This window comes from Gavia stellata, chromosome 8 (genome assembly GCF_030936135.1).
Source record: "Gavia stellata isolate bGavSte3 chromosome 8, bGavSte3.hap2, whole genome shotgun sequence".
In the NCBI taxonomy this organism is placed as follows: domain Eukaryota; kingdom Metazoa; phylum Chordata; class Aves; order Gaviiformes; family Gaviidae; genus Gavia; species Gavia stellata.
Window position 1 is genome coordinate 534,983 of NC_082601.1, and position 26,303 is coordinate 561,285.

Here is a 26,303-nt window from a genome sequence, read left to right on the forward strand (position 1 = left end):
ATCTCATCCAAGTATTTTTTCAGTACAAGGTCTGACATGTTGGTAATTGTGCTTTCTTCAGTACACTTCGGTGCTTACCAATAAGCTCCTTATTACGAACATCTAATGCCATATTCCTTAAGGCAGTTGCCACAGATGAAACAACTCTATCATTATCCATTCTCAGCAGCTCCACAAGGATTGGTAGTCCTTTTTCTTTTCTTACAGCAGCTCGAATGTATGCTGCAAACTATAATAAAATTCCAGTTACTCACAAATCTACTACAACATTCTGACTGAAATAATCTCTTACTGGATTGTAATTTTTAAGTATGTTAGAGGACATTTTCCAACAGATGACATGTTAAATGTGTATCTTCTCTATTATTATAAAGGGTTGTCTCTTCATTGTTTTTCACTCAATTCCTCATGCAAAGCAGTATTTAAAAACATGGTCTAACAGACAAAATATCTTAATAGATGACAAATTATTGAAAAGGGAATAGTTTTGTAGTTCTTTTTTTTAAAAGACCAATTTGGTAACGGTCATAGAATGAAAAAGTCTTAGCTATTTTTCTACAAGCAAAGGAAGCAATTTTTTTTTTAATCTCTCCATGACAAATACATAACATTAATAAGGCGTTCTCATGCGGTGCAAGAATGTATGGAAATAATACAAATAATAAAGCAAATACAAGCAATTTATTTATGCTGATCTTATTTTGATGGTACCTTCCCACCAGAACTCACAGCTAGAACATGCTAGAAGATTATTTTGACCTAATATACAGTGGAAGAAAGCTTTTTCTGTTTATTTAAAAAAAAAATGGTACCAATGTCAAGGCCAGTTTCCATATTACTCTTCCTGTCTACCATCTTTGTCATTGCTTTTCGCTATGGAAATAACATTACTGCAGCACATAAGCACTAATGATACACACTAGAGAGAAACGCTCGGATGCATATGAGAAAATTACATGTTCCTTCCGAACACATCCCAGTATCTTTTTAAAAAAAGAGCTAAAATACAACGATAGGAGGAAGAGGGGGAATTCACATACCTTCCAATTGCCCGCAGAAAGATTCTGGAGAGATCCTGCAGAGCCCTCTAGAGTAGCTGGATTGGAGCTTTCTGCTAGAAGCGTTAGGTATGGCTTTACCACAGATGGGTGCCATAGCATTTCCACCCCTTTAGGAGACTTGGAAAATCCTGGTATAGGGCCAACTCCATCCCACTGAGAAATGAACATGGATTTGTAACTACATGAAACCTCTGTATTTCCATTCAACATATGATAGTTTTTCTTCAAGCTACATACTGCCCCCCATCATTAGCTAAACTACAGTTGATGTATTTGTAATACAAGGAAAACAGCAAACCTGATCCTCCTGTGAAGTTTTTTTTTTCTTCTTCTTTTTTTTCCCCCAGCAACTTGGCTCTGAATCTTTGCTAGGGGATTCTTTTCCTAACAAGTCATCCAATTCATTGATTCCTAACAGACGTGCCTGAGGTACCTCCAGTTCCAAACGGTAAGAAAGGTTTCTCAAGGTACACACACAGTTTTCCACTGTCTGAAGCCAAACCAGAAAGATGTCACATAATTAGTTATTTTCTTACATGGTGATAAAGCAAACCAAACAAATTAGGTAGAGGTGAAAAGGCATTTGGAGCACAAGCACTAAATTCTAATGCTGGGCCTTGGGCATTGCTTTGCTTCTCTGGGAAAATTGCAATCTCTCTCCTGATTTCCTCAAATAGAAAAATATTTATAACAGCAATCTCTGCTGTAATGGCTTATTTTTTAGTATTCTGAAAATGAAGAGTACAAGAGATTATTATTATTTTATTAAAGAATGAGTACTTCAACACTGATGAAAATGAAAAGCACAGAACAAGTTACGCTGTGTTATGCAACAGAATCTGATTGTGCATCAGTAAACTGGGGCTGGGAGAGAAGACCAGTTGAGCTAAGCACATCACAGTGCTAAATTATACTATACAAACCCCCAAAGATCCTATCAGACATACAGGTTAGCACTAAGAATCCCTTAGATGAAACATGCATGCACCTTGCTGTCATAATCTGATGTGTTCACACACGTGTGGATCACATACAGCAGTGAATCAACCAGCCCTTCGCAAGACCTCATCTGCTTCCGGGCTTCTTCACCTGCGGAGCTTAGATTCCTAAAGGGTTGAAATGATAAAGGAACACAGTGTATTCACAGATAGACATACATACAATCATTTGATTAGATCATTTGCAGTAGTTTTTTTATACAGCCGATTGGTAATTGAGAATTCAAAAGCAAACACACCATATTGCGCAGCAACCCACCCCCGGTTCTTGTAAAAGATAAATATGATTAAAAACTGCGATTTCAAGATAGCATTGACTCATTGACAAAAACGGCCATAAGTAGAACCCCTTTCCCACAGACTTTTCCATTCCAAGCCCTCTCTGTTGAACGAGCCCAGATCTATGGTTTGTGTGTGCTGTAGAACAGATAGCTGAGCTTGTCTGTGTTAGAAATACCCTTTGTTGCCTCTTTTTAAAATTGGATCCATTCAGTGATCTGTTCTGTCATGCAGCCTCATTAACATTTGTACTAGTGCTACATAGACAGACTTCTAAATGCATAAATTAGGGTGTAGAAGAGGAAAAGGCTGCACTGTGCTTTAGAATAAGCACTGAAGGATGTAGACAAATATTGGCCTTCAAGGCCACCATACAGCAAAAGCTGAAGCTTACCCTGTGACTGGATGCACACTGAAAATGGTACTGCTGCTACAAAAATGCCACCGTGCCTGTCCACAGGGGTGCTTTTTCTCTAGACATCGTGTTTGCACTACTATGCTAGCACAACCTTACGTTCAAAAGCAGCATATAACTCGTCATCTTGAAAAACAACCCAATGAACAACAACAACAAAGTACTTTATGAAAGTATTCTGAAGTTTAGTAGGGTTACCAGCAAATACAAAGTAATTCCAGTTCTGTTTAAACACAATTGCCTTACTCTGCTGTTTAATGGAACACAATTTGAAATCTAATAAATTAAAATTATAAACAAACCTACAAATGAACAGAAATAGCTCATTTACTACCCCTGGCCCTTGAATTCTTGCTCCAGACATTTAAGTTTTGCCTGTTATTATTCCAAATACTCTTTTTTCTTCTCACTGCTGTTGGAGAAATCCACAAAGGGAATAGTCAAACACATCTTTACTGATATGTATGAGTATACAAACATAATTATTTAAATCTATACAACATCAAAGAATCACCAAATGCACAATTTTTTTCCTAAATAATATTCATAAGCCCTACACACAATACAAAAATTGCAGTAATGAATAGGGGGAAAGTACAATGATTGTAATTTATTAAAAAAAAACAACGAAAATTTTAACAACTAGTTAGAATCTCTTAGTGACTAGCTTTGTACTTTTCCTATTTTTCTAATATGGAAAAACTGCCACAAATGCAAAAGCTGCCTAAATGATAGAACTATATGTAATTCATAGAATGCAACAACCCTTTTGTCTTAAAAATTACCGTGTATAAAGGACCTGTTGGATAACATGTTTACTCTGTAAAAGGGAGTCTTCTAGAACAGCAAATTACCTCAGGCATCCTGTAGTATTGCGTAGAACTAGGGAAGTCTGAAACTTAATTTTATGATCATCATCAAAGGAAGAACTGTTCCATCCAGAATGTGGCACTATCACAGTGTTTGTTAGTGTTGACAGAGCATCTCTAATGATTGTCATCTTTACTGCATCGCACGAAGACAAGTTCCAGAGAACCCCTTAAGAAAAGATTTCCATTGCAGTAAAGTCAGAAAAGACTTGGCAAACAAATATAAAGCAACATTAACAACTTAACAGACATCACTTTAAACAGGAGAAAGATAATTTACGTATGCAAAACCAAAAGAAATATAATTAGTCTGCGATGTAACTTTAATATTATACCAACATTATTGGTCAGTAAGTGGTCAGCAAAGCTGCCATTAAAAGAGTCACTTTACAGACTGAAATAAATATTTGTACACTTCAGATTGTAATGTACTCAGCAGCCTTCACCTTAGCTGTCTGGCTGCTGCATAAGCTCTTTGACGGAAGAGTTGGAATGCGAGATGATAATCAGAATAACCCTAACAGATCAGCAGCTAGGTCTCCCACAATACTCGGACAGAAAACATGCCTATCTGAGTAAATACTCTCCTCTTTTCTGAAGGAAACAGCAGGAACACACCCTGACTGGCAGGAGATGTTCCCTTCTCTCTTTCCTGAGGTACAGCTCATTCTGCCCCCTGAGAGGCGAGGGGGAAGACCTCACACCGCACTACGGGAGTCTAGAGGAATACTCCCTACAAGCACACAAACCCGTCTCATTTGCAAAACGCCTTTCCATCTTTCTGAAACATATGTGCCTCGAGCTCACTACATCTCTCTAATGCTAGTATCTTTCTTCGATATCTAAAGCTCAATCCCCATACTGACTAGCTGTAATGGGAAGAAAAATCTGTCTTTTTTTGTAGCATGCCAGGCAACATGCCAAATCAGTGCAAGCTGGTATAAACGTGCCATAGCAGATGCTTCTGTTCCTAAAGAGGTCACTAATGCATTTGCCAGATTAATTCAGCACAAAACTTCATAATAAAAAATGAAAGTAATTTAGTCATTTACTATTAACTAGAGTTTTATTGATATCTGTCATCTACATGCACGTTTGTCGGTGCGCACGCACAGTCACTGCAGCTGGAAAGGAGTGGGGTACCAGTGACACTGCTTCCCAAGCGTGCTCCGCAGGAATGGCACCCTGCACTACTAGTTGGTTCCTCTCCCAGAAGAGAATTCCAGTCCAGAAGGCAAGGTGTGAATATTTACATGAACAGAAAAAGTATCTCCGAAGAAAGCAGCTGCTGGTAACCTCCTTCCAATAACTGTTCATATGGAGGTTACATCTACCGGTGACCATCAGCAGTAAGCTCCCGACTTAGAGGGCTTACGTGGAAGAGGTCACTACTGGAACTGTCATTGCTCTGTTAAGAGAAATGCGTCATGCTTTGTGCTTCAGACAACAGTACAGCCTTCAGTGGAAGGGCAGCTAAATCTCAGAAATAAAAATGCTCCTTACAGATGCCATTGAAACTGCATGCCCTCTGTGAGTGTGTAACCTGATCCCTAGTGGTATTTTCATTTGTTGCCTCATTAGTTCTAGCCAGTCGGCAGTCTGAGATGAGAAGGCATAGTTATCAGAAGAGATAAGGCATTTTTCTGAACTCTTCATCCTATTCAAAAAAAGGCATGAACATCTGACCTCCAAAGGGTGAGTCTTCAACAACCCTGTAAGAAAGAGGTTTGGGAGAGGGAAGAAACAGATCGTTATCCTGATTTATATGAAACTTGGAGATTGAGGTTATAAACTACTTCTTACAAAGAAACATGGAAGAGATTTGGCAATATTCTTAAGATATTGTTTACACTGGAAATCTCTACAACTTTGCAGGCAAAATTTAACAGCTAAGAGAAAGGTCGTAAGAATACAAGAGCAAAAATAAAGCAAGAAGAAACCAAATCGATGGACGTCATGGCTGAAAGATCATCAGTGTTTTGCAAACATGAGGTCTCGTGAAAGAATTTCTGAAAAAATGACAAAGAAGATAGATTGGCAGATGGGTGGTAGCCATTAAAGAGTTTTCAGTAAAGGTCCCAAGTGTGTGACGTGACATGATTCTAGATCAGGCAGAACCTGGAAAGCCAGTATCCAAAAAGAAGGAATGCAAAATGAACAATGGAGGGGGCGGATAGGGTTTTGGTTTGTGGTTCCCCCCCCCCAAATGTTAAACATGGAAAGAATGGCCTGTACTGATATTACTGCTTTCTTGCATTGTGTGCCCTGGGATATTAGATACTTAAGTGCAGAGCTGAACATACAGGAGCTAACGTAAAAATCCTACAGAAATGTTCTTCCTGGAAACGATAGCAAGAAGTCTAGAGTATTTTACATTCACCTATTAGCCAAATGAAACTGCTATCAATCTTTTATCCTCAGGCAGAATTCTATAGTTCCCTACCCTGCAGAGTCTTCTTACATGACATTCAGATACAAAAGTATGTGTTCTGATATAAATTATCAGCAGAACTGTATATACAAGTAATATGGTAGAGACAGCATTTAATCATCTTTTTCGTCGTGAAACACAGCTTAAAGTTCATCTAAATTCTCACCAGGTACTCATCTTACTCTAAGTATTTTCCTCACATACAGTATTTTACTAATCGTAAAGTAGTATGGCTGTGTAAACTCAGCAAAAAAAACATTAAGCAGCATTTCCACAATAACTCAATAAAATTGCTGCTATAAACGATACGGTTTTCAGTTTGACTATGTCTTGAACATTTAGTTTCCTCAGAAATAAATTATGGGGGGACAAGACAGTAAATGTTACAAGAGTTAACAAAAAAAAAAATTTCTCAGACAGCAAAAGTTTTTAATACAGCCACACAAAAATAAAGAAAAATCTTTGCATGAAACATCCTGTCTTTTTCTCTTCAGTAAAACAACTAAGGGGGGGCGCCATGGGGGGAATATATACATAAGGAGATTTATGATTGTCTTGATTTCTAGTTATGACATAGGCAGCCAAAGTACTTAACACGTCATACAGTGGTTCCTAGAGATTCTTATCTCTGTGGTATAGCTCACACACAAAGATAACTTGAATGTTTGGATGAAGATTATGGTTGCTAACTTGGCTGTCCTTGAATAATGCAACTTTCTTCAGCAGCTCACTTACCTAGGAACCAGACTTTTTGGCAATTAGACAAAGATTGTACAATGAACTCTCCTAAGAGCCAAAACACCCTCACAGACCTTTCAGCTGCCTTTTCTAAATCCTAGGCAGATTTGTTTGACTGCGGTTGCTTCAATGGAAAGCAGAACAAGCCCAAAGCTTGAGATGGGACTGTTCTGATCATCTCCTTACACTGACTTCCCCAAAGACAGCTAAAAAACTTTTAAACTCAAAAGTCTCATTTTCTGGGAATCTAAACTAGGATATGTATCTTTAAATGCAAAAAAACCCCACATAATGCAGTTAGAAACAGTTTCCAGGCAATTCTCCTGGCTGTATCACTGAAGAATCCAGGTGTGGTTTCACCCAACCAAATGGCTTTTGGAACCTAAGTTACAAGTGAGACAGATGTAAGGACAAGTTTCAAGTTTGTCCTATTGTTGTAATTGTGGCATTAGCTGGGTATCAGCTGGAGAGCAGCCCTGCAGAAAGGGATCTGGGGGTGCTGGTGGGCAGCAGGCTCAGCAGGAGCCAGCAGTGTGCCCCGGCAGCCCAGAGGGCAAACTGCGTCCTAGGGTGCATTAAATACAGCATAACCAGCCAGTCAAGAGAGGGGATTATCCTGCAGTATTCAGCACTGGTGGGGCCTCACCTTGAATACTGTGTGCAGTTCTGGGCCCCACCATTTGAGAAGAATGTGAAGGTCCTGGAATGCGTCAAGAGGAGGACAACAAAGCTGGTGACAGAGCTGGAAGGAATGTCCTATGAGGAGCGGCTGAGGACTTTGGGCTTGTCTAGTTTGGAGAAAAGGAGGCTGAGGGGCGACCTCATTGCTCTCTGCATCTTCCTGAGGACGGGATGTGGAGAGGTGCTGAGCTCTTTTCCCTGGGGTTCAGGGACAGGACGTTTGGGAATGGTTCAAAGCTGTGCCAAGGGAGGTTCAGACTTGATAATCGTCAGCATTTCTTAACCAAGAGGGTAAAGAAATGGTCAAACCCTGGAACAGGCTTCCTGGAGAGGTGGTCAATGCCCCATGCCTGTCAGTCTTTAAGAGGCATTTGGACAATGCCCTTAGTAAGATTTTTCTTATTCTTCATACCACCTGTTTATTATACTCATTTTGGTGTTCAGGTATCCTCTTCCCACAGTTCCTGATACTCACCAAATGACGATAGAAATCTGACAGCCAGTTGCTCTTTTCCCCTTCCTAACTCCAGGCTCTAAAATCTAATTTTTTCCAGCCTGGCACAATCACCTGCTATTTCACAGAAATATTAGTTCCATGAAAATTATACATTTTCTTCCAATAGTTTGACATAGACCAAAATAATAAATTAATTTGTAAACAGCAAAAAGTAGAATCTCTCATTCACAGTCTAGTAATTCTAAGGAACTAAAGAAGAAAAATCTACAACAATAGACAATTCACATGTTAAAGTGTTCAGAGATTCTTGATACTTTTAATACCATCACAGACCCATTTTTGAGCCACGTTAAAAGTATTATTTATGATTTTTAACTCCAGCTCCTGTACAGCAAGACTTCCAATGGCAAAAGAGAATTGATTACAAACTGGGAAATAAAAAAAAAAAAAATTAAAAAAATTATAATTGCCTTTGCCTTCAGGGTTTATTTCTAATAAGCACGAAATTTGGTCCCAATTATCTTAAAATAAGCACTCTTGCCCAACTCTTCAAAGTTGTTGTGTAGGGTTTTTTCATAAAAGTTTTGAGTGATTCTCAAAAATTGTTTATGGCTTCACCAAACTTTGTATTGCATTACATTTACACACTCAAAGTAACCTGAAGTTTACTTATTCTTCAGGTTTAACAGTTTGATTACATAAAGCAAGCTATTTCAAATACATATCCAATTTCATACCATAAATCTCTTCTGTGACTGTATGCCCTCACTAGAGAAAAATACTTCATGGGTAAGTAACAGTGAGAAATCTAAATGCTTCACTGGCCTATGGCGTTAAAGTTTTTGAAACTGTATTTCATGCAATTTGTGATGCAAACTAGAAATTAGATCTCACCTAAACTTCCTCCCTGCCCCCTAAAACACTGGTTGTTAAGGCAAGTTATGCAAGAGAAAAATCCTATTTTGAGTCTCAGACTACTATTAGTTACTTAACACATACAGGAAAATAGCATGCTCATTCTACGTGACCTAGCTTTGAAAATATTACTGTATGGTTATTCACACTGAGGTAAATCTCTCAGCCTTGCTAAGTATGACTGCCTCTAAATATTTACTGGTTAACCTATAGCTTGTGAAAAAGCTGGAGCAGCTGGGTGCTGTTTGAAATGCCAAGGCAACAAAAGATGATATACTACATACCTAGGCATCGTTGGACCAATGCAGTTAGCCACAGCAGCACTCACTACACCTGTACGGGACGTGGCATGCACAACCCTACCTTGCTTTCAGAGGATCACTGTAACTCAGATGCTTCCTAAGAAATTGGAAGAGACTAGCCAGCAGCATCTTTTTTCATACGTGGGCACAATGGCAGACTGAAAAGACCAGCTAGAGGACCTCCCTAAACTTGATCCCTCCAAGAAGCCTGTAAAACTTTTGCAAATATTAACTGTTCCATGAGGATTAGCCTGGGAGTGTTCGAAGAGCAAATCACTAGAGTTCCACTGGGTAACTACGTCAAAATTTGCCCAGAAGCTGGACTCTCAAGGAAGTAGCTTGATTAAATGATGAATGATTTATTACCCCTGTGTTCATTATGCGAAGGCAAAAGCTCTCACCAGGACACTCAGTTTCTTATTTTGGGAGAAGTCTTCAGCTATTTATTTTACAAAGTAGAACTGTGTATTACACAGCCCTTTAGTCTTCATGTTAAAAATGAGGCTACAATCTGACTATTTGTAGAGTGCTTATTTTAAAATAACTGGGACCAAATTTAGTGTTTATTAGAAATAAACCCTGAAGGCCAAGGCAATTATAATTTGGGAAGTTTCCATTCAAAGATAAGGAAAATGGTGGTAGGAGGTGGAACAATGCTGTATTAAGGCAAGGTCTAAGTGACTTCTGGGATTACAGTGCAATTTTGTATGTCACTTAAATAACAGTGTCTTTGTATTCCTACTGTTGTGGAGGTACACTTAAAAACAAGTATTTAACTGTTACAGAATCATTTGCCAAAGTCCAAAGACACAGTAGGTAGGGGATGAATTCCCCCCAAAATTGCTTTTCAACAGCTATTAGCTGCAACTTCCATCATTCTGGAAGACTGGTGAACATCCCATTCACAAAGAACTCTGTGTAGCAAGAGGAGTGCTAAGTCCATTGATCTACCTAAGCAGATCTCTATTGTCCCTAGCATCTCTGCATTTGGAAGGGGAAGACCTTCTGCTTGCTACTCACGTTACACTTTAGTTTGTGTATAATTCAACCAATTGCTTCAGCTGGCCTCATGTCTCTTGTCAACATACTATAGAATACAGCAGAAAAATCACAAACCACTATTAGTGCTTGACATTGCCTAGAGGTGAGGAAAACCTGAGAAGAGAAGGCTAAAGTTAAAATGATAACAGCATTACCAAGCATGGATAATTCTTAATAGAGGAAGGAAATCAGCAGTAACAGCGCCAGAAAAAAAACAAAAAAAACCCCAAACAAACAAAAAAACCCCAGTAAGCTTTGCAGGAGAGTTTAAAATGCCATATGAAAAAGCTTCTGTAGTTCTAAAGAAAAGTGGGTCTTTTTGTTTTCTTTTTTTGACCAGGGATTGCCTGCGCTATTTTTGCCTGAAATTCTGACCCTTACAGCTCTCAGAGGTGACCATGCTAAAATAACATCTCTGTGAACATTGTCCAAAATAATCCTACTCAAGAAATTAAAATAAGTAGCATGATAAAGTTCAGAGCCTTATCTACACAAAAATTTGCAGTTGCTATCATTGACAAAACCGCTTTGGTATTAGCAACGGTTGGACATTTTTGTCATAAAACTTATTTTAGATAAGACAGAGAATTTACCTTGACGTTTGCATCTAAAGTGACAAGGAACATAAATCTTTAACAAACACAAGTACCCATCTCCAAAGTTTTAGCCAGTCATTTAAATTGATTAGATCATAAGAATAAAAATGAAAACAACATTTAAGGAGTACGTTGTTGGCCTTCTTAAAAAGGAAGAAACTTTCCAGGTCATATTTAATATTACCTAGTATAGAGAAAACCTAGATGTCTGGCTCTTGAATGAAATAATCTAGCATAAGTATTAAAAAATAATGAAAATATGTAACCCTGATTTAACTGTAGATAAAATGCTTTCAAATAGCTGAGATGTATGTACAAAATATACTAAAACACAAGCACTCATATCAAGCTGTGTAAACTACTTTGATGAGCCAGAATATGTTGTCCTCTAAAGAGGCTGAATGGGAGAGAAAAAAATAAATAGTTCAAGATCATGTGGGAAGATGAAAGCAGAATAAAAATGCTCAACAGGTTATTCAGAGGTATAATCTAAGTTTAAAGATGTAGATATACATCTTCTATAAGATTGGGTCCCAACAAAATCAGTATAAAAATCCTAATAGCTTTAATAAAAGAATCTTGATGGAAAGCGTATAGGTTTATGCACTAGATCTTAAAATTAGCAAAATTTAGGGACTATACATTGGAGTACTGCCAAAGTCAGGCAAGTCCTTTAAGTCAGCTAAGAGAAGTTACTCACTGAAGGTATTTTAGAGCCCCCTCATCTTTTCCCTATCTTGTCCTGAAACAATTTTTTAGAATTGATGTAACATCACAAATCAGCGTGTTAGACAAATATTTGTCACACAGGTAAAACATGGATGTGGTCCTGGACAATCTGCTCAATGTGACCCTGCTCACGTGGAGGGGGGCGGGAGTGGACAAGGTGACCTCCAGAGGTCCCTTCCAAACTCAACTGTTCTGTGATTTTCTGAAAACAGAAGCCCAAAGTCCTGCACAAGAGGACTCTGAAAGAAGAAACACTTAAAACAGGCAAAAATACTGAATTATACAGCCTCCTAAAGCAGATCAGAGGGATTGTTCTTTGACCTCATCAGTCATCTGCCTTGGCATAAGGATACCTGCTGACAGCAGATCTAGCGATTGTTATTTACAGGGCTTTGAAGTTGTTTTAGACCTTGGATAAATAAATAGAAGATGCAACAAGGGACAGGACCAGCTAGTGGCAGCTGATAAAAGTATTTGGAAGTAACAATAACCTTGTAAATGGGAGGCAACAACAAAACATAACCCTCCAATCACAATACCATGAATGAAGTTGAGGACTACTGATACAAGGACAAGGTATTTGAGGTTTGCCTTATGGATGCAGAACAGAGTTCTGTTTTAACACCATCAACTTCACAATAGATCTCATGTTTGAAGTTAATGGGTGCAGATAGGTACTCTATTCTCTAAAAATGATGGCAACTAGAAATAGTAATGGTAGGTGTTTTCAGGATATTTTCCACATAGATTTGGGACATACATTAACACTTGCAAATGAAAAAAAAAAAACAAAAAACAAAACAAGTCTTGCCCATAAACTTCTGGTTTTCTAGACTGAAACCCCTACTACTTAGAAAATGAAGAGAAGAAATAAATAATTTAGATCCCATCCCTGAACCTGACAAGCCTTGGTTAAAGCCAAATGATCTTGACTATCTAACGTAAACTATGGTCCAGCAAAAAAAAAAAAAAAAAAAAAAAAAAAGGATCATCTGGAGGACTTTTCTGATGAACTGACTATAGAAGTGAGCGCTTAAAAGGGACAGAGATGAACCAAACTGAAGAAACACGTATACACAATAGTGCAGCAGAAAGAGTTTGGTTTAACAGTTTTCTCCTGAAAATTTGAAAGAATCAGCTTTTTGTTCTAAAGGTCCTGGGTGTCTGGCTCTAAGATGCTGGTCGAACTGTTCCAGTACACCTTTAATAGCAGAAATTAATTTTAAGTGATGATGTTCCTTCCTCATGTAGAAGATACTTTAAAGGCACTTGAAATTTCTACAAACTGTAACAGAGCAGAAACAGAGAGACAGATCTAAACCACTAAGTTTCAGTGACTGAGGTTTTTGGAGGTAATTTTCTGTTTTGCTTTTTTTTTTTTTCCCCCCCTAAGGATTCAAAAAATATTTAGAGAATAATGGAGAAAAGGATTCTTCCCAAGAAGGAAATTACTATTAAAAGGAAAAAGGACAAGACTCTGGAGCAATAGAGTAATCTTTTCAGTATTCATGTTTTTGTATCACTTTACTCAGAACCTATCTGGAGGTTCAAAGATCTGTGATGAGGAAATGTCTGCCAGTTAGGTCCAGAGATCAAACTCCTCATGCCAGCTATGATACTCCCTGTAACACCAGTGGACACTAAACAGCTGATCTAACTGCATATAGAGAAGACAACTTGGGTGAACTTCTGTGAGGATGACATATGCTTGAATTAACTCACACAATGAACCAGAAAATTAAGTAGAAACAAAGAAAGACCTGAAGACTTAGGCAGCAAGGATCAAATTTTGTTGTGGAAATGTGATCCGGACAAGGTGGTATGGAGTAGAATGAAGAAAAAAAATAAAAATCCAGAACTGGAACATCTAGTGAAAACAGGTAGTTTGGAATCTATAAACACAAAATGGCATTTAGTGTTTGCAATTGTTTTTAATCAAATCCTACTGCATCTAGATAGGTCACAGAAATACTGAAAAATCAATTTTCATAATTTTCCATAGGGTACTTTAAACTGGGGAGAAATTATTTATGAAGAACTGTTTTTTCAACACACTACATAGTAACAGTCTGTTTCTACATGTTGCTTGCTGCACAGAATACCATGGGGTAGAACGGGTGCAAGCAAAGTATGTGTAGGCAGATGGATCTGTGATTATGCACAAGACTACTATACTGGGCTCAAGAGAGTATTACTGGAACCCATGACCTGACAACAGCTGTGAAATGCCTCACTTGGTGCTGTAATGTATGGAAGATGGTGTGTTCATTTAGATCTGCAAGGGTCAAGATTTGGCCTATAATCAATTGCAGTAACAGAAGGAAAAAGAACAGCTCTGTGTTCTCACAGCACATACCTACTGTAATCTGAGCTTGGAAAGGTGGTGTGTCCAAAGCTATTGTTCTTTGTAAATCTCAGCAATCTGATGATTTCTATTACAGTGTAAATCAAATCAACACCAGAATTTGCTTTTCTACTGTGCTGACATAAAGAACTCCGTGTATATGAAGTATATCTTATGTTACTGTTGAAACACGTTGGTGTCATATACCTCTCAAGAAAAATACGTGGACATTTTCTTTTGATACCTTTAGCATTCCTTCTGCTAGTCCTATTCTAAAACCAGTATCTTCGGGCAAACAATTGAAAAGAATCATTACTTTAGACAATTTGATGTCTTCTCAATTGCAATTATAAATCCTGAAATAAAAGCTTATGTGATTACCTAGTACTAATTCATTTAATCTCTTAAAGGTTCAATATATGCTCTTCAGTAACGAGTTTAAGGCATCTCAGATGTGCAATTAATAATGCTACTCTGACAGCAGACATCAAGACTGAAACGGAGACCCAAAATACCTTCACGTAAAAACCCCCCAAGTAGAGCAATCTAGATATATTTGTTTCCTTACAAGCTGATAAAAGTTTCTATCCAAGCTTTCAAATACAACAATGAAAGCACTGGAACTAGCATAAATATTGAAAAAACAGTGCCATGATTTTTAACACCATCCACCATCTCCAAAAAAAGTTCTCTATAAAATTGCTGGAAATTGCTGAGGAGTAACATATTCAAGCGTTCAAACTGATGGCCTTCTATATAATTAAGATAAATTATATTTAAAACTCCACTCACAGATTAATAAATGCAGTAAGCTTCATCTCCTATACTAAGGTATGGAAAAAGACTAGCATTGTAATAGCACAAGTGTAGTGCTCTTTCATTTACTTTACAAATGGCAGCATCAGCTGAAAACTAATAGCAAAGTACGTAACACACAGTAGAAACTAATAGTGAAGTAGATCATAGCTGACCTTACTGAAACACAAAAGTATGAAACTAATGTATGTGAAATTTCACTGGCCTTTTTCTACCATTATGTGGTAAGGCATATGGAATGCAGAAAATACTGCAATAGCAGTACATCACAAGTAACTATTTCATTAATTAAGATAAAAGTTAATAGCTTGTTAACTAGAATCTCAGATTTACAACAGTTTTGTTGTTGCAGACTGTCAGCACCTCATGAAATACAAGGTTTTATTTTTATTGATTTTTTTAACGTCAATGCCTATGACAGTAATGCTGCTTCAAGTCTTTGGGCCGTGGTGCAAGAAAACCAGTAGATTCCACTTTACAGCAACATACAAAAACATCAAACCTAACTGCAGCAAATGCCAGCTACTTCACTTACAAATCATCGCTTTTCTTCATAATAAAGAATTTTCTGTCCACTTCTGGGCTTAACTTGGACAAGATTGGTTAGCTTCTGTAACAGCAAAAATTAAGCAGGCAAAAGAAATAATGCTGTGTAGATCTTCAGCCACTTTACTAACAGTTGCTGGAGTTACTAGAAGAGCTGCAATCTGTAAGCAGAACTTTGGCTTCATCTTTCTCACTGCTCATCAAAAGTAAGCTGGGACCAAATGAGTTTGTTGATCCTTACTAGCTCCTCACGGATGACAGGCTAGCAATGTTACTTAAATGAGAGAAGTTGTTGCATGGGAAATTATCTCCTAACATCTCCTTGTCGCTAACATTTTCTCTTCAGGGAAAATATTAAGACAATTGTGTATTGACTATTCTGATGTCCAAAATTTTTGATATTTATTCATAATCCTTCTGGACTTGGATCTATGGCAATATTTTCAGGTGACAAATCTGTCTTTTCCAATACATAGCAATGAAGCGTGAGGACAATTAAAAACCACCTTCTCTCTGATTCAGTAGCTTTTAGTGTTGTAAGGATTTTCTTTTGTTGGTTTGTTTCTTCTGGTTACAGGTTTAGTGTTGAATTGGTTACATTACTGATGTAACTTGAGCAACTGTAATAGGATTGTTAAATAATTGCTCTGTCCAGAAAATCCCTTACGTGGCAACTCTTCAAAGCTTTATTTTGTTACCTGATTCAGAGAATACAATTTCATTAGGACTGTAGGACATCAACGCATAATGATGTCTTGTGTCTCCAGTCAACAGTTTTAGCTGTTTAAAGTCAAGCTTACGTCATGGGGTAAAAAAAAAAAAAAGACAAATCTGCAGGGACAATTTCTGGATGGGAAAGAGAAAAATATGATTTGCTCATTCCTTGCTGAATGGCTTTGTACTCTGGGGCGTTGTGGGGGCTCAACTATTCAAGGAACCCTGGAATTACCAGTGGCAAAGAAATTTGTTTCTCCTCTGTACCCAGCCACATTTTTTCATGCTTTATTTTGGTTTTGAATCTTGGCATTTTAATCCAGATTTTTAAGACCCTACGATGAGTTTACTGCAATGAATTCCACTGCTCACACCAAGCAGTGTTAACTAAGCGGGCAGCAGGTTTATTAGGAGTTCTTCAGCAGCTGCACCAGCTTGCAGGTCCGCTGCTGAACGTGGATGATCATATGCTACCTCTGCAGGCTTTACACAGTTGATCACAAAGCACTTTGGATTGTATTCAGACTAGAATTGAGGTAAACATTATAGTAACATCAAAGCTGTGAGGGGAAACTACACCCATTTCACAGACTGCTTAGTTTGCAAAATTGTGGGGGACTTGCAGCTATTTCTGTACCTTCTCAAACGTTACCTCCGGTTGCCTGGAACTGCAAAACCCTGGGTCACTTTTGTGAAAGTACACAAGCAACAACGCACAGTGTCAACTGCTGCAAGAATGCAATCTCTCACAAAGATGACACTGTGTATACAGAAGATCATGCTGCTGGACAGAGAACAGCATTTCTCCGCTGAACTGGCTGAGGTAGTACTAATTTGAAGAAATAAACTATGAAGAATTGCCAGGACCATCAACAACCACCTCCTTCCCCTTTAAGGAAAGGGGCAGAGCTTTACCACACAGCTAAGCTAGTGATTAATTGTTGCTGGAATTTGTGCTCATTCTTCCTTCCTTCCAGCTATAAAATCGTACCGCTCCCCCAAGTTCAGCACTGTCACTTGCTTGACCTTTCAAGGAGGAATCCTGACAGAATACCAACCATTCAAAATAGTTGATCACAGATTTTTCTCTGAGGAAAGCATGGTTTGTGACCCATTTCTGCTGCTGAAGATCTGATGAAAATCAAGAAGCTACTCTATTAAGGTAGGCATCTGACTCGCCTTCTCTGGAAAACTTGCACTAGTGGAGTACACCACTGTTTCTTACATTTTAATATATTAAAGGGCTGTTTCTGAGGGTCTCTTGAAAGCAGATTCAATTGTTAGAAACTGCACCTGGGTTCAAGAACATGACTATCTTGATTTATACCTCATAGACAGTTTTCTGCTGTATAAGCCTTCCAAGACAAGAGATCCTGAAATTCACAGATTGACTCCAGGCTGTGCTGACTGCAACGTCAGAACATAACCAGACAGCATAAACCAGTGCACATCCTTCATGTCACTTGCTAGGGATTGGAGCTCTTGTACACAGTCAGGAAGGCCCCAACAATATTTCTGCTGCCTAGTGCTGAAGTGTGCCGGAATGTGAAAAACAGTAGCCTCCAGGAAGCGCCGGTGCTGAAATCTAATGAAATGTGTTGCAGTTACCAAAAAAAGAGTACTTTCCCTTCTAAGGGCTCTTTGACTGCATAGCACAGGAGAGCAAGGCTGCCATGGGTCAGCGGCGATGAAAACTGCATGCAGCTAGAGCAACCTCAGTGAAGAGTTATCCTCTTCCAATGCATTCCAAAGTCCAACTTTTAAAGACTTTTCTTTAAAAAAAGTCTTCATTTTCATATAATGATTATAAAAAGTGATTTAACACATTTCATTTTCTGAATAATCTACAGCCATTAAAAAGATGACTTGCTTCCCTCTTAAAACATTCTTGTGGTTTTACAGTTACACTTTCTGTATTTTTTAATGTAACTTTCTATTCAGTTTCCACTTCTTTCTCTCTCTGCATTTCAGTCTTCTCATTTCACTGTTAATTAAATATAGACCCCAGTATTCCTGCTGTTTTCTAACTCCTCTAAAACATGTTTGTGCAATTAAACCCTCCCCCAGTATGCTAGCTTTTCAAACTTACCATAGTTAACCTTTAGGGCATGTTACCAAATGATTTCTGAGGTTAAAAGATTGCTTTTGACTAAATAATTCCTCATAAATCTTATATAAATGAATTAATGTGAAAAATATCTATACAGATTGCAAGAAGCTTGTTATTCTAATTTCACTTGTGTGGGATAATAAAGTTTTCGTCTAACTGCATATTAAAGTAAACTGGATGAATTCCACTTGCAATGACACCAGATATACCTGTTATCTTTCAAAGGCAATTGATACTGCTAATAATGAAAGTATAATTTATTCAGTAAGAAAGACAGACCATCCTCAGGAAAAAGAAAAGCATTCTACTTCATTAAGAAATGTTACACTGGAAAATCAATTTTATATGAAAAATTACGCATAAACTACAGCAGTAATGAATAGTGCTAATTTTAAACTAGAAAACAGACATATAGTGTTTCTAGTGGTGTAGATTGATACCAATTTCTCTGTATTTACATTACCTTAATCTGGAAACATAGTAAACTGTGTGTGGTTTGCTAGTTTTAGTTCTGACATAGGTGGGGTTTTTTAACTATTAAACAAATAATCATTGGCTCTTTTCCATTTCTTTTCTTTACATGGCTATTTATAGAAAGCATTTAAAAATCCCTAAGCTCCAAAAGTCTGCTGTGGATTCTTCTCAATCATTCAGCATTGATCTAATTCTAACAGAAGTCAACGCCACTGACTTAACCAGAAGACAATTAGGTCAAAACCTTCCATTTTGTTGTAGCTGGTTAAAAAAATTAAAAATATATCTGTTAAAAAATGAGTCAATTTTTATGAAGTAGTACTCTTTAATTATAATTCAAATTAAATACCATATTTATTTGAAAAATCTTTTTACTTACAGATGATGTGCTGTATCTTTTTTGAAAGATAACAGTGTAGCGTTGTTTTTTTTTTTTAAATAGTGACTAATACCTTCTATAATTAAGAATTTGACATTGGCTTTGTCTGTGGAACCATCCCTAACATCTTAAAAGCACAAGTAATTTAGATGCATAAAACATGAATTCTGTAGAGCAGACAAGGCAGCTAATGTGTAATTCTAGTTTTAAGCATTCCATTTACATAACTTCTTAAGGAAAAAAACATATCCTTCTAGAGAGACCATGAAAGCTACAGGTTATCTTAATGCTTGCTTATGTGGAACATACTTAAGGAAAATAGTCTGCATATGAACTTAAACGCCTTGGATACCTTTTGTACAGAGTCCTTTCTCTACTGAATAGCTTTTCTAAACAAGGAAATAACTTGGAAAGGGTCCCAGCATGACACCTCTGTTACTTCTAACTTGAACACCGTTGTGCAACTTTGCTCAGTAGGTAAGTAGTTAAGCTTTGTAGCTTAACAAAATCAAATGAGGGAGCTACTAAAACTTGAAAGAGGAATTGTTTAAAGAAAGTGAAAACTCTGCTTTTTTTTCTATCCTCTCATATTTTTCAATCCCCTAAAACCTTTATAGACAAATCACTCCCATATTAATAAAAAGAGATAGCAGATGTATGCAGTTCCCAACAAATCCATCTTGCTTCGATGGAAACGGAGTTCCCTCCTGTGTTAGAACTGCAAATCATTTATTATTTCTGCACTTTCTGTCTGCACCAAGTGCCAAGTAGGTTCATGGGTTCTGAGCTAAATCTGCTACCTCATACTCAAGAGACTAGGAGTGTGTACACGGTCACTTGCCATGACTCTGCTAGCAGGCTGGGCACTGAGATGCTTCTACAATTTGAATACTTGCAATTTTCTGTCTGGACTTGAACACACATTTACATAGTCTGGGTCCAACTTACAAATTCTGCAAGATCTTATTTAAAAATGTTGTCCACAGATTACAAAAAAAAAAGCCTGTAATAAAACAAGCGTTAGGAGTCAATAAGGAAATACCTATCCAAGACCTAGCTCTGTATGCAGGAGAATCATACCAGGGAAAAACTTACCCTAAGTGGAGCTTTAGTGCAACTACCTCAAGATTCACTTCTCCAGTGAATCTATACTTCTATGCTAATACCTTACTGCCAGTAATCAAAATAAGTGATTTTGTATTCACAAAATATACCAATGCACAAATAAAAATCCAGTCGATGTACTCAATTCCAGTCACTTACCAGTTATTCCAGTCTTGTCCACTTCAGAAAAATAATCTGTATTATAGTTCTCTGCTTGTTTCTATTCAAAACTTACCTGTTACAAGCTCTTTTACTTCTGCATCAACAGATTTTCTCAACAATCGTAAAAGGGCTGGTATCCCACCAACATTCTTCATTGCTATTTTGTTTTCATCAGTAGACTTTCCGTAAACAAGGTTTCTCAGTGCACCACAAGCATTCTTCTGAACTTCCAGGACTCTGTGATCCAAGAGATCAACGAGGTGCTTGATTCCTCCTAGCCTACATACCTAGAAAATGAAATGTTGGGAACATCAGCACCCACTGATTTCACCCATTTCACTCTACAGATTTAAAAGGCTTTTATTTTTATAAAACCAGCACATTCCATTCTACTTCAGGAAGAAATATTGTTGGTAAATCCTAATAACTTGATTGTTACACTGTACTGAAAATTCCTGTGAACCACTCACATCCTTGTTGAAAAGGCTGACGGACATTTTCAGTCATTTGCTGTGTTCAGAGAAGAGCTGTTCCTGCTACAGTTTTGCTTCCCAGTAATGCAGTTTTTAAAGTAATTTCCTACACCTCAGAATATCTTTTTAGGGAATATTAGAAATAAGAAGTTGCAAAGATTTAAATGCCAACTTCTACACTCAGCTACACACACACACACAAAATCAGTTCAAATTAGCATATATCCAGACCTATTGGCATATCTGAAGTTCTTTTAAAAAGGAAGGTCTACTCTGCAGAAATTTCGTAAAACAAAAAGAAATTTCTATAACGTTTGTTTTAAGCAGGTGAGTTGCATTTATTCTTTGTTATATATTTAAAAAAAATTAACATTGTGTTTTAATATCTCATTTCCATGTAGTACTTTTCTTTGTTCAAAACAACTTACAGAAATGATAAAAGATTAAAGTATTTTAGAATTCTGTAATATTTACTAAATAAAAAATATGTTAAAGAGATAACTAAGTAGTATTACTTACAAGATTAACACTCATTTTAAATTAAAAATCATCACCAAAAGACTACCAAAATACTTTCTATGAACTGTATTAAAAAATATGAGCTATTTTGCAATATAAGATTGATCTATTATAACCTGGTATTATTTTAGCACAGTGCAATAACTTTTGTGCCATACTATCCACAGAATATACCTAATGAAGTTGGCATAGGATCTCTTTAAAAACCCCACCCCTACAGCAGCTAAACTGCTGCTGCCCTAAGAAGGAGATCCCATGGTGAAAAGAAAGAGATACACCATCATTCCCAAATACTTGGCTTATAAAGGATGTACTTCTGGGCCAAACAGTTAGAAGAGATGTGAAACATATCAGTCCTAAGGATTCTCTAGTTCAGCATTAAAAGTGCTTTTAAAGGCCCCCCTTCTATTCTAACCTGTATAATAATGAGTTTGGCAAGCCACAAGGCTATTTGAAATACATTAACGTGTACAAGTTACCATGGATTTTTGGCTTAAAAAGTTCAGTGTCTTTTATTGGCCATAACACAAAGAGAATAAAATTATTCTCAATGAAAACATAACTGAGATTTAGCCAAATCGTTTTAAATTGTTACTTTGAAAAACAGAATCTTCTATTACATTCTTGAAAATCGTATTCGGTATCAAAATGTTTAATATCTTTTCTACGCCTTGAAACAGCCAAATCGAAGAGGCTCAGAAAAAAAATAGTTGAAATGCAAGGTCTATGACCAACACTGTATGTGATTTTTACCTATCAAAACACCTCTTAAGCATTCTAGTTCATTTTTGCTAGGCTTTTAATATCCTTAACAGTCTAGCAAATTAATCTGGTCTTTACCACAGCAATAATGAATGAAAATACAGAAGTAGCCCTCAAATAAGGCTTTACTGAATTTGGCACCAAAATAATTATGATCCTTTCCTATTCCAAATAGTTTCTTGTGCTGGCCTCTGCTTTGAAGGGAACATGAATTGCAACTTCCCTCTTGCCACAGATACGATAATGTTTTCAAAACAAGCTGATCTCTAGCCACCATCCCAACTCAAGGGACAGCTTCTTCTTAAGAGACTGAAAGCCTCATCAGGAAACACTGACTTGCTTTCCCAACAGTGCAGGAATATTCTTTTTCTCCTAGAAGACAGACAATTGCATTCTGTCATATTATTCTAGAAATTTCTAACAGCTGATTATTCCCATTCAAAAGAAATAACTGCCAGTACATAAATCTTCTCTGTTTGAAAAGGAGAAATTCTCTGTTCCAAGATTCCACACACTAGGTGGAAGGCAGGCTACATTTACAGTTGTCTCTCTGACTACTGTAACTCGTCTTCTAAATCAAGACGACAACCTTTTTCTTTCGATAAGGTTTTATGAGCTTGATTATATGCTATGTCTATTATCCTTTATAGACTGATTTAAAATAAACTGATATAAACTGATTTAAAAACATATCAAATACTTCTAATGCTAAGTAGGGTAAACAATTGAGACACCACTTCATACATAACATACACGTCAGCATCACACTCAAATTCTGCTTAAACTTTGGCATATTTCTTTTAGTTTTGCGTACTTTTGAAAAAAATTAAAGCAGACATTCCATAATTTCTAAAACAAATTCTGTAATAATGAAAATGGGAACAGTGAAGAAACACAAGATCTCCTATAGATGACCACGTGCAGACAAATAATATCCCAAGAATTCCTAAATAAGCTGTCACATCCCTTATAACATAGCAAGACTACCTTATAAATCTGTCTACATCACTGCGATTTTTACCAGAACATCAAAACCACCACCATCTTTTCATCTGCTTTCCAGCAACAGTGAATTATGTTGGGCTATCTTCTTATAAAAGTTGCACCAACATTTTATTAACATAAATAATATTTATACTGAAAATAACAGATAACGCACACACATATGATAGGAACGAAAAAGCAAATTCCTTCAGATCAATAACTCATAGCTGACCTGCAAAAAGAGCAGCTCTTCAGATGCAAACAGTTTCTAGAAATTTCAACAATAATCTGAATTTTCACTCAGGTGTATCCTTCCTCCACATCATATTGACATAAATAGTATCCTCTATGTATTTCTAGGGTTGGATTTCTTTCCTTTGCTTGACAGCTCAGTCATTCCCTATGATGCCTTAAAGTATCTTGATCAAAATCAGTGAAAAGCCTTCCAGAATTCCTGTTTTTCTTGGTCTCCAGTCATCAACAGGTTACATAAAAACAGGCTCTGGTAAACATACGTTACAGTTCTGCTAGATTACACAACTTGAATGTAAAATATTTTCACATAATTTCCATGCAGCCTCTTACGACAGGAAAAATCTGTGTGTGTGTAATTACACACACCTAGGTACTTCAATATTATCATACATCTGGTAAAAACAGAAACACAAGAGGGTCCAAAACACTGTGTTCTGATAAAAACAAAAAAAAACCCACAGCAAAAAGAGGCAAGAGGTCTAGTTTTTCTTTTATAGTTTCCCCAGGAACAGAAACGTACTCAGTACAGTACCTCTGTTTTTACTTTGTTATCTCCAAAGCACAGGTGCTGAAGGTAGGCAGCTGCATTTGCCTGAACCGATGGGAATTGGTGTTGAAGCATGTGAATGACTTCAGGCAGTTCCGGATCTCTCCAAGCAAACTCCCTTCATTAGATGAACACATTCAAGAGAAGGCATTAGTTATAAATGTATGTTTATTTACTAAGTAGAATTACTAGAACATCTTAAGTGTTTTTCAACAATTCTGTTTTTGTTCTGGAGTATCAGAGCAGGAGGAAAAACAGGTATATTAGAATAACTGTGAGTCACATCACCAATTGGAAAAGGACGCTTTATATCCTATGTTCTTCAGTTAGCTTGGTTGTTGATCACACAAATACACACACACACACTAAAATTACACCAACTCAAACACTGCAGCCTACATAAATCTCCCCAAACTTAAATATATAATGCAACAGATACCCACTTAACAATGCTGATCAGGTGCATCTCTTCCACACAACATTTTTTTTCTCAGTGCTCAACGGTCTTCCTAGTTTGAAGTCAATTATACTTCAACAAAAGCTGCAAGCCTGAAATTTCATCATCATGATCATATGCAGGAAGTTTGCATAATTTGAGTTATTCAGGGATTGTAAACTTAAAACCATTAAAATCAAATCTCCTTCATTAAACAAAATGATTTTGCACAGACAAATCCTGGAAAATTCATTAAATATATCCATGCCCAATCCACAGATTTAGAAATATCTCCATTAACACTTGCTGGGCTATCTTCCTTCTGTAAAGGAAGGGAAAGTTCAGTTATGTGCCTACTTTGAACTGCACAACAACTTAAGAGGTTTACTTCTCCATACTAATCATAGGAAGACCTTGGGGAAAACTGCCTTTCTAATAAAACTAGTAGCTTTCTGAATGCACCCTAACTCTTATTCTAGAGTGATGCTTTCAAATAGCCCAGTCTGCGGCTATTGTAACACACTAACCTAACCTCACCTCTGCAATAGCATGATATGCAAATCAGAAACTGAAACAGATTAAAATGTAAAGTAAAACTATTCCACTGTGAAATTACAAGATAAGAAGGTGCATCAGCAATGAAAACTGAGTCAGAATGTCTTTAAAGTTCCTTGTTATGAATGTGAAGCGTCCCTATAAGTAACTTTTCACAGAATCACTAAGGTTGGAAAAGACCTGTCAGATCATCAAGTCCAACCATCAACCCAACCCCACCATGCCCACTAAACCATGTCCCACAATGCCACGTCCACACGTTCCTCGAACACCTCCAGGGATGGTGACTCCACACTTCCCTAGGCAGCCTGTTCCAGTGCTTCACCACTCTCTCAGGAAAGACATTTTTCCTGATATCCAGCCTAAACCACCCCTGGCACAACTTGAGGCCGTTTCCTCTTGTCCTGTCGCTAATCTTGGGAGAAGAGACCAACACCCACCTCCCCACAACCCCCTTTCAGGTAGTTGTAGAGAGCGATGAGGTCTCCCCTCAGCCTCCTCTTCTCCAGACTGAACACCCCCAGCTCCCTCAGCCGCTCCTCATCAGACTTGTGCTCCAGACCCCTCACCAGCTCCGTCGTCCTTCTCTGGACACGCTCCAGCACCTCAATGTCCTTCTTGGAGTGAGGGGCCCAAAACTGAACACAGCATTTGAGGTGCGGCCTCACCAGCGCCGAGTACAGGGGCACGATCCCCTCCCTGCTCCTGCTGGCCACACCATTTCTGATACAGGCCAGGATGCCGTGGGCCTTCTTGGCCACCTGGGCACACCGCTGGCTCATATTCAGCCGGCTGTCGACCAACACCCCCAGGTCCTTTTCCGCCGGGCAGCTTTCCAGCCACTCGTCCCCAAGCCTGTAGCGTTGCGTGGGGTTGTTGTGACCCAAGTGCAGGACCCGGCACTTGGCCTTGTTGAACCTCATACAATTGGCCTCGGCCCATCACTCCAGCCTGTCCAGATCCCTCTGCAGAGCCTTCCTGCCCTCCAGCAGATCAACACTCCCGCCCAACTTGGTGTCGTCCGCAAACTTGCTGGGGGAGCATTCAATTCCCTCATCCAGATCATCGATAAATGTATTAAACAAGACTGGCCCCAAAACTGAGCCCTGGGGGACTCCGCAGGACTGACTTTCTTGTAAGCCATGCCAGAACAGGCCAGCAGCAGCATGCAGCTAGCAAGCATTACTACTTAAAGGTAAGATTATCCGATTAACATCATTTAGATGAATGCACCAGTCAGTTAAATGAAATTAATCAATCTCACAATATCTATTAAAAAAAAAAAGAAATATATTAAGTTCCACTAATAAACAGAACAACAAAATCTATTAAAAATAGTGCTTTTTATTTTTGAGACTGAAGTATCGGGCCAAACTAGTAAATAACTGAATCATGCTATGAGCCTTCTGTAACACAGGAAGCCCAAAAGATTTCAGTGTAAGACCCTAGTTTGACCATAGCTATTAGCTATCTTTTTTCAAAGTTTATTTGGTGCCCTGATGTTTCCATATGAAAGACTCCCGAGGCATCACTGGAGTCTACATCCTCCAGTATGAGCTGCTCTGCTTTCAGTTCTTTCTAAACCAGCGGAATGTGTAATCTGCTTTCATG

General features: G+C 37.8%; 1 protein-coding gene across 5 annotated transcripts in view; it reads right to left on the minus strand.

Moving 5' to 3' along the window:
- PKP4 (plakophilin 4) overlaps window positions 1–26,303 on the minus strand; it is a 76,481-nt gene that overhangs the window by 9,624 nt on the left and 40,554 nt on the right. For 4 of the 5 annotated variants that reach the window (XM_059820730.1, XM_059820726.1, XM_059820729.1 and 1 more), the window contains exons 9-15: window positions 23,687–23,815; window positions 20,235–20,448; window positions 3,608–3,791; window positions 2,050–2,167; window positions 1,360–1,551; window positions 1,041–1,214; window positions 79–229 (exon numbers count right to left, since the gene is read on the minus strand). In XM_059820730.1, coding sequence (XP_059676713.1) covers window positions 79–229; window positions 1,041–1,214; window positions 1,360–1,551; window positions 2,050–2,167; window positions 3,608–3,791; window positions 20,235–20,448; window positions 23,687–23,815 — 1,162 coding nt within the window. Of the gene's footprint in view, window positions 1–78; window positions 230–1,040; window positions 1,215–1,359; window positions 1,552–2,049; window positions 2,168–3,607; window positions 3,792–20,234; window positions 20,449–23,686; window positions 23,820–26,303 lie in introns of all 5 variants that reach the window. The other variant, XM_059820727.1, reaches the window with a different exon arrangement.